This window comes from Centroberyx affinis, unplaced genomic scaffold (genome assembly GCF_046629955.1).
Source record: "Centroberyx affinis isolate AG114_WGS23_722 - 3 ecotype Tasmania unplaced genomic scaffold, CSIRO-AGI_Caff_v1 ptg002764l_1, whole genome shotgun sequence".
Lineage (NCBI taxonomy): Eukaryota > Metazoa > Chordata > Actinopteri > Beryciformes > Berycidae > Centroberyx > Centroberyx affinis.
In genome coordinates, this window is record NW_027280925.1 from 1,090,799 (window position 1) to 1,100,609 (window position 9,811).

The following is a 9,811-nucleotide window of genomic DNA, read 5'->3' on the forward strand; positions in this document are numbered from 1 at the left end:
CATGGATCAATAAATAGGCCTATTTGATAAGGTCAATATAAACTCACCATTGAGTAACACAGACGCACTGTAAATCCTACAGGAATAGATTATTGGTATATTATTGTGATTTTGTTTTGTTGGGGGTATTAATTAGGATATTATTTTAATTATTATATTATCTTAATTAGGATATTAATTTATTTTATGGTCAAATGAAACTGCAGAGTATCATCAGTTTACAAATGTTAGATTTTTATCATCTAACCACATAAAAGATGTCTCTAACAGAATAATCCCATTCAAAGACTTCACAACATAATCCGTTTATTATATTTATTCTGAACACGTTTTCTGATAAATTAAAATGAAGGTTGCAGGCATAAGAGCGCTCAGTAGTAGTGGCAGTGCACAGAGGTATTTTAGAGCCTATTCTCAACAATTAATGCGTAAATGGACAAAATTCCGTACAGAAGCAAACTTTCTTTCTTTGATTTTGACAAATAAAGACATATTTTTGTTCCAAAACTGTTATTGACAAATCTTGACGATGGAAAAAAAATATCAAAGCAAGCATCTGTAATGAAGAATTATAACAGATGGCATAGTGTGCAATTAAGTGCAGGAAAGTGAACAAATACAACCAAATGAGGAATACATACAATACATACAAACACAACCAGGTGAGGAAGACGATGTCAGTGTTGCTTCACAAAGCGCAGCAGGAAAACTTGATTGCTTAGTTTTATTATCACACTAATAACAGTTGAGATTTGGACAATTAGTGAGACCCAATGTGTTTGACAGAGCCTACAGTCAGCGGCTTGCCATCATCTACTGGGGTGACACAATACATAAAAACAAGCACACATAATGGTACGGAGAATATACAGCTACTTGAAAAGAGCACCTTTCAAAATGCATATATTTGGGATATTGTGTCTGTCATCCATGTCAAGTAAAAGGGAAAATCTAGAAATGTATTTGAAGGTATAAATTCAAATTATAGGAATTTATAATTGTGTCATTTGGGCTACATTGCTACAAAGATTGTTCATGTATTCTTATACTCTGACACCCTCATTTGGTTGTAGTTGTGGCTCTCAATACTTTTTTGCATGACATTGAGTGACATTGCCCATTTGTAAAATTAAACAGAAAATAATTTTTATTTTTATGTTACCATTATATTGCCATATATACAAGCATGCTGAATAAATAAAAGTTGAATGAGCTGTAATTCAGTGACACTTCCATTATCATTTACCTTGCAATGAAAGGCATACAAACTGGAAGAATGGGAATACTTTGGGGATATAAACGGCATGAGGGATTTTCTTGCATTATGCACAATCGTCAGTCTTTGCATCGCTAACAAATGTAAATATATGCATTATATGTTTAAGGTCTCTCTCCCTCACACACACACATACACACACACACACACACACACACGTTAGGTGTCAGAACCAAATTAGGCTGTGTTAAAATATTCAATAAGTGATAAAATAGTCAGTGTACACAATCTATTGTAAATCATACTCCCTGATATAAAGTGGTACTGTGTAGGTATCTAAGTGAGTACTGCAATACACTCCATGGAGACAAACTCTAATTAACTCATATACATTTGAATTGTTTTTCATATGTAAGCTTAGTAAATTCTGACACACTCTTGTCTCTTCCCGTCCTTTCCACTTCCACTTCTTTGTGTCCCCTTCAGCTTGCCATACCTACGGTTCCTCTCCACCCCGTCCCATCTAGATCAATCTATCGCCATGCACCTCGGCACTTTCTAACAGTATCTGCCTCTCGCCTTCCCTCTCCCACACTATCCCCTCGTCTTCCTTCCTCCTCTCCCCATCGCCCTCCCACACCATTTCCCCCACATCCTGGTGATCCCCGTCCACTATCACCCTCTCCCACAGGTCCCCCTCCCCGGCCAGCTGCACCTCCTCATCCGCCTCCCTGACCCACTCCACGGGCTGCTGGGGGGCCAGGGTGGTGACGGAGCTCAGGGTGAGCAGGGTGCTCTGGCAGTCCGTGGTGACCATGGGCACGGCGGTGGCGATCGGCAGGGCGGTCAGCTGGACGAGCTGCGGGTGGCAGGTGGCTGAGAGGTAGGCGGTGGAAGTGGTGGCGGCGGCGGTGAGGTGCAGCAGGGCGGAGGTCTCCTGCTCCTGCCTCACCTGCGCCATGTGATGCGGGGCCAGCTGGAGGAGCTGGCCCTGGGACGCAACCATCTGAGTCTGCGGGGCGAGGGGCAGCACCACCTGCTGCAGGGGGGCGAGCGCTCCACCCGGCGAGCGCTCCATCCAGGGAGTGGAGCGCTCGCAGGGGGGCGAGCGCTCCACTGCCTGGCTCTCCTGGCTGACGGAGGGCTGGGCGGCGGGCGAAGTGAGCTCAGGGACGGCCTCCACGACCGGGGCGGGGCTGGTTATGACGGTGCCGCCGTTGGCTGCTAGGGCTTCGGCTATGAGCACCTCGGGGTGGCTCTTGGCCTTATGGGCGACCACGGAGTCCTTTTTCTCAAACTTTTTGCCACAAATGGAGCAAGAGAACTGGTAGGAGGCATCGGCATCGTGCTTCTTCATGTGCCAGTTCAGGGAGGCCTTCTGACGGCAGGTGAAGCCGCAGATCTCACACCTGCCACAAGGGGGAGACAGAGAACGGGTTATAGTCGACACTGCCTGGAGAACTCATCCATGACACTTTTCTCTCCTTGGCATTTCCCTCTCTCTCCATTCCAATCGGTTTGAACTTTAATGAAGACAGTAAATTGTTACCGGACAATGTAAATAATTATTATCCTGTGAATCCCATGCAGTGGACAGGATTCAAGTAACTGAGCACCGCTTGGCTGAGGTTGTATCATGTCAACTGGAGTGACATGATGGGCTGAGCACATAATTAGCTTCAATACATATTGAGTTCCAAGTTTGATGTGAATATTATTTTTTCTAATCTGTATTTAGCCTTTGACAGTTCTATTCTTTTCATTTATAGTTTCATGATCCTTTTACTCTGTTTTATATACCTTTGACCATTGTTATGCTTCTCCTGCTTTTGTTCTATTATTTGTAAAGCACTTTGTAGCTTTGGTTTTAAAAACGTGCTGTATAAATAAACATTTACTTACTTTCTTTCTTAGTTACAAAATATGTACGCAAAACTAGGAATGTTTGAATTGCACTTAACAAAAGATTTTTTTATTATGTGATTATTTTAAATCGATCTTGTCTAAATAAATAACATTGTGCACCGACTGGAATTAGTTTAACGCCTGTTGGCTTCCTTTTTTCAAGAGTGGACTGACTGTAGCAAAAGTTTTTATAAGCAGTGTATTTTTGTCGTATGGCATTTTGGTAAATGTCATGCCTACTCACTGTATTGGCTTCTCTCCTGTGTGGATCATCCTGTGCACAGCCAGGTTATGGGAGCTCTTGAAGGCGCGGGCACAGTACTCACAAATAAAGTCCCTCTGATCTGAAAGACAGATGACAAACAGAAATAGACAAGAATTAGATGACAAATTACAGAATATATACAGGGATATATAGATAGTAGTGGTGTTAAGCTCATTAGACTGGCAAATAATATCTTGCAAAATTGTTTGAATTAATTAAGTTGACCTTGATTTGCCCTGCCAGGCATTTCAACAGCCTCGGAAGTGGTAACATTCCTTGCCTAATGAAATGCAAACAAATACACTGTATGGTGCCGATGCAAAGTCTGTGTAAATAGACAAGTGTGCCATGGCGTCACCTGTGTGGTGCTTAGCATGGCGCAGCAGCTGCTTCTGCAGACGAAACAGGCGACCACACGAGGGGTGACTACACACATACTTCTTCTTCAGCAAGTGCTGGTATTTTATATGGTGCTGAAATAAAGAGACGGGGGAGAAAGAAGGAGCAAATTGGTTAAAGGTACAATGAAAGTCAGAATCCTTTACTGGTGAAACTGCTGTAGCCAAACTGGTGTGTACTGAAATAACACTGCTATTTAAACATTAACAGCACTGGCTTTCCTTCCACAGCCTATAATCAACACACCGACCTTCTGATTTTTTGCACCTCAGTGTAAGCTGATATTGTAGCCATTGTACCGTGTCAAATTACAGATAGTGGCTTTAAAAATATTTATAGGAATTGGGGTTGTCATGGTTACAGCTGACAGGATGGCAGACCTGGAGGTAGCGTGGGTGGGCTAAGATAGTACCACAGCCCTCCATCTCACAGCGGACATACTGCACTGGGGGCTTCTTCCTATGAGCACGGAAAAGAGGAAATTCATGTAATAAACATGTTGTATTCAAGTAATACTTGTTAACAATATATAATATAACTAGAAGGTCTAACATTGCAGCCTTCTCATTACCTTCGTTTGGGCAGCTTTTCATCTTTTCGTCGCCTTCCTCTCCTAAGATGAAAACAAATTCAACAGCTTAGTATGGACTTAGCATTGTTTAACAGTTCATACATGCGTCCCTCTTTCTAAACTTGCATTCAGCCCTCAGTCCTTCTATGCCTTCTTTCAACTAAATAGTCACCCCCCCATACTTCACTTACTTCCTGGGAGGCTCTACATCGTCTCCCACTTCATCGTCTCCCATTTCCATTTCAACTTCCATCTTTACAGCCATCTTTGGCGATTCCTCCTTTTTAATCTCATTTTCCTCATCCTCCTTTTCTGACTCCTTCTCCTTCTTGTCCTCCTTCTGCTTTAACGTCGGACGTCGCCTTGATTTCTCCCTAAAGAGTTGAGAGAGGGAGATAAAGAATAAATTACTTTTGAAACTAACATTAATATATCACATGGGAATCTATGGGTGCCCTGTGCACAGCCGTGCTACTCATCCAGGGTGCAGCTAGAGCAGGAACAGTACAACTTTCAAGATCAAAGTAATCCAGCGCACACCAGGATTGTTCAAATCGACTTTTTAGTTTAATTCATATAAAATATTGGGCGAACAACGCGTTTCGCATTGTGGCTTCTTCAGGTTCGCTCTTCACTTGATTGGCATCAGGTGTGGGTTTACAAAGACTTTCTGTGCCAACAGGTGGTAATAATTCCAGATCATATGACAACATGAATTCCAGATCATGTGACAACAGAAGTCATCACTATATCACAACATCAGTTTTACATTACTTTTATTAGATTAGTATTAGATGAGACAAACTGGAATTCATGTTGTCACATGATCTGTAATTATTACCACCTGTTGGCACAGAAAGTCTTTGTAAACCCACACCTGATGCCAAGTGAAGAGCGAACCTGAAGAAGCCACAATGCGAAACGTGTTGTTCGCCCAGTATTTTATATGAATTAAACTAAAAAGTCGATTTGAACAATCCTGGTGTGCGCTGGATTACTTTGATCTTTAAAATTAATATATCGCATTCATCATACTGGTTTTTTCATTATGCTGCTTCAACTTCAAAGTATTTTCACATAGACTAATATTCATTGTGGAAAGGCAGTCAAGTCAGCGTACTTCTTTGCCTCAGGTTTATCGATGAGATCATTTGGGTTGTCTGTGAATGGAGGATCCTCGTCAAGAGGCTCCTCATCTGCAATACTGACATGGACATCAACAACAGAATATTAGCCACAACGAAATTCACATTGGCAAATTAAACAAAAGTCCAAAATTTCTTCTGCTAGTGCTTTGATAAGTTCAATATCACTCACTTCTCATTGCTTCCTTTAGAAGTTCCTTTTTCCACTCCTGAAAAAACAGGTAATGATTTGTCACCTCATTTTGACATGACTGTCTTTTCGTGGCACTTGCAGTCTACAGGTTACATTGGATTACATATTAAGCTGATGAATGTATGAATGTCAACTTTCTCCTACCACATGATGCAGCCTCTGTCTCTGGTTCAGTCTTGCACACCGGTGCTGGTGCGGAGCGAGGCACTCGGGTCGAGGCTCCCTGTTGGCCCTTTCTAGACTTGGACAGCTTTGGTCCAAGAGTGTGCAAGGATGCTGAGGTAGACAGTATGGCCACGTATTAATTGACAAGTGTAATTAATTACCAGCAGAGGTCTCCTCCCCATAGGGTGAGACAGACTCAAAGTGACACTGTATAAAATGGGTGTCTTTTTACCTTTTTTGGCTGTAGACTTCTTTTTCGCAGCACTATGTGAGAAAAAAGGTCTACAGTAAGTGATAGCCAGGTGTAAAGCAAAATAAATCTACTGTAGTATATGACAATATTACACAGTTTATGCACTACCCTATGACTATGTACAAGAACATTATAACAAGAACACAGGCACGAAAACACATGTATTGAACTCAGTGTTTTGGTTAACCTATAGCTTTAAGAACCCTCAGCGATACAAGACACTTCCTACAATTACAGCTCCAAGCCTCCTACTGCAATCGCACTGACACCCAGTAATGATGAGTGCTTGCTTCTAACCAGCATGTAACAAATACTGTATCTCGTTGTGATACTTATGGACAGTAAAGGGCAGCAACATGTGCCTGTGCATGCACTTACTCCATGGCATCTGTGTTTTTGGAGCGTGGTCCGGCGGGTCTGCCACGGCGACGGTGGACATTTTCAGGTTTCCTCTGGCCAGAGTCATTCTTGGACTTGCTAGTCCTGTCAGCCACAGTTCCCCGGGCTGTCCGGGCTCGCAAAACACGTCCAGGACCCCCGGTACCAGACCCAGCGTCAGTGGAGCCCGGGGAGTTTACTCCAGCTTTCACCTGCCTCTTAGCCCCTCTCCTCCCGGCTGACGTTTCACTCGAGATCGGGGATGTTTTTGCGGCCTCCGCTGGACAAACCCCAGCGTCTCTGCTAGTCCCTGTCCCAGGACTGGAGCCGGGAAACTCGTCTTCCCCCGAGTCCATGCCCCTCTTAGCTACGCCTTTCACTGAGTTTGGTAATTAGTTCAGTTTGTAATATTTATTTCAGTCGAGACAAAATAGGAAAATTAACGTTATGAGCAACGTAGTAAGGCCCTGGTGGACCAGCTAGGTCAATATTAAACTGTCCATCTCCGCGCAAACCTTACATTTACCAGCATTTTAAATAAAAAAGTTACGTTTTATAAGAAATGTTTATGTTATAAAGATTCAGCAATATTTACGGTCTTTCTTAAAGCTATAGCAAACCTGAAATTTCCTTTGGCCGAGGCAAGGCCTGTATAAGTTGCGTCTCCTTTAAGAACGGTTAGAACAAACAGTGCACGCAACTATCACATTTGGACACACAGGCTCCCATACTGATGAATTAAAGTGGTCATGGGAAATGTAGTTATCACGGATACAAACACATTTAGTGACAATTTAAGTGCATAAATCATAACAAACATACAGGTAGCAAACCTGTTAACGTCTCTCTCCCCCCCCCCCCCAGGTTTTTTGGTCCTATGTATAATGAAATGGCAGATTATTATGTTTCTGTTATACATTAAGTAGCTTCTAGTATGTTTATTTGGCACATACATTCTGTTCAAAATAATTTATTTTATTTAAAGAGGTTCTACAATATCATTTTCTTTTTTTTGTAATTAAGTGTTTTTTATTGCCTTTAAGGGGGTGATTACATACATAAGAGCATACAAAAAAATGATTATATTTCACCCCCCATCCCCCTCCCACCATCCCTCCCTCCATGGGACACACAAAACAGAGCAATCAGGTCCTAAAAATAAATAAAAATCGCAATATCCAGTTAAATGTGAAATGATCAGGATTAGAATATTGAATAGATACAAAGTAAAATTACAATTGTACAAAAAAAATCATCAAATAATGCAATTATGGAAGAATGACATGGATCATTCCATGTAAAATAATACAGAAAAGTGAATTTCGACACCATCTGAGATTGTTCTGTATGGTATATAGCCCTCTCAGAGAGCTGTCATTTATTGGAGGAAGCATTTGAGTTTGCTTGGAGATTAACAAACCAAATTGCTGTCATGAAGGATTGGGTCAACATGTGAAGATGACCACACAATTTGTTTTCATCATGAGCTAAACATATTGGCTTCCTAGCCCAAATTGCACACAAACTTTTGTGATCTTGTGTTTAACAAACATAAGAAACAAGCAAAAATATCACCCAGAGAAATTAGTCTAAGATGTGGATAAGAATTACAAAGAGATGTTAAATGTCACTGTCATCCCTGGAAACAAGCTGTGTCCAACATGCCCTGCTGATATGTCCAAAAGTGACAATGACCACATGAATCCTTAATGCCTGACTAGTGAGGCTACTAAATGATAATCTGTTTGAAATGTTGCTTTGATGGTTAACAAATAAATTCTCTAACATTACCTCCTAAATCTACAAGTCTAAATCATTATCAGTTAAAGGTAAAGCTTTAAATTATCTTTTTTTTTTTCTGCTTCTCACTTTTTTAAATAAATAACAGGAATAGAACCATCTGGTCGTTAGAACCTAGTATTATCACACGAATATGAAATGACGCAACTTAATACCTCATTAATCTGCACAGGGGGAAAAAAACATCACCATATTCACTGAGAATACATCAGATAGTATGAAGAAGCAAAACATGTAAGGCCCAGCTTCATGCCACTTTTCAAACATAGAGAACTGATGTTACACTGTCTGTTGGGGTGGGATTGACATGGGGTTGGGGGGATATGTGGGTTGATTATGACAATTTATTTGGACTCCTCATATCTGAATCATTAACAAGTATTCACTATTATATGAATCCTTCCCAATTAAAATGTCCAATTTGGGTGCAGTCAGTTAGCTTAATTTCTCTAAGTTCAAAATAAAAAAAATTATGTCACAGAAAAACCTGTGTCATTGGTTTGTAACTACAGGAACCCTTTCAGAGCAATCAGAGGTGGTGGATGTCATGGCATCATGATGACTTGACATGGAATGACTCACAAGTTAAAACTTTGAAATGTCTCACTTCCAGACAACAAACGTCAAAGTTTTATCCAAGGCGTGGCAGCTTCAACTGTTGTGACCTACGTGGGTAGGCACAGATGAAGTGATAGCACGGACAGTGTCTTCAGCTGAATGGGAAAAATGTGGTAAGGTAGGATGGGGCTCGGGCTCAGGTAGTGAGATGTGTTGGGTGGGACAGTGCGGTTAGGTTCCTCATTCTCTAAACCTTGTGCTCCGCTTACAGGAAGGCCTAACTGAGTCATGTGAATAGTTATCTACATTACACATACTGAAAATGATTTCTTATGCTTGATGTGCTAACATTGCCCTGTCACTCAAGGTTTGATCAACCACATGCTTAGAAACAGTCAGCTATTGTTGTTTGGTGAAACTTGGCACAGAAGTATAATCAAATCTAGCTTGATGCGTCATTCAGAGTCACATAAAGCCTCATATGATTAAACGATACTTGTCCAGCCACATATGCAGTTTGGAGTAAAGGTATAATTCATTTATTACTTTTTGGAAAACAAAATCCATATTTGTCATTCCTATCTTGTGTTGTTACCTGAGTTGCTGCAATTTAGAGTAGAGTTAGAATTAAAGTATTCAATTAATGGAACATTTTGCCGCAAAACCATATTCATATTTGCTATTCCTATCTTTAACAGAATTTGGCAACTTGCCCTGGGTAGCCAACCGTCCATAAAGACATTCTCCTATTTATTATCTACATAGCAACTACAGGCTGTGTCTCTGGAGGACATCAGACAAGAGTGTAGGTTCTCTTGTTTCTAGATTTGAGATTAGATAGATTTTTTTATGTACACAAATCTAGCATGAAATGTCTTCAATCATGGGAATATTAATAACAACAGAAACAAGACACTTGTACAGACCCAATGCTGTTTATTTATCCACAATCATGCCATTGAC

The 9,811-nt window shown here is 41.0% G+C and overlaps 1 protein-coding gene across 1 annotated transcript; it reads right to left on the reverse strand.

Moving 5' to 3' along the window:
- Positions 1-1,739: 1,739 nt before the first annotated feature.
- On the reverse strand, positions 1,740-7,151 carry LOC139657819 (E3 ubiquitin-protein ligase ZFP91-like). Its single transcript, XM_071535746.1, has 11 exons — positions 6,491-7,151; positions 6,092-6,123; positions 5,839-5,970; positions 5,674-5,710; positions 5,477-5,560; positions 4,548-4,730; positions 4,357-4,398; positions 4,166-4,244; positions 3,745-3,859; positions 3,366-3,465; positions 1,740-2,625 (listed from the first exon to the last, which is right to left on the reverse strand). Exons 1-11 carry the CDS (start codon positions 6,844-6,846, stop codon positions 1,740-1,742), a joined length of 2,046 nt encoding a protein of 681 aa, XP_071391847.1. The 5' UTR covers positions 6,847-7,151.
- Between the last annotated feature and the right edge of the window lie 2,660 nt (positions 7,152-9,811).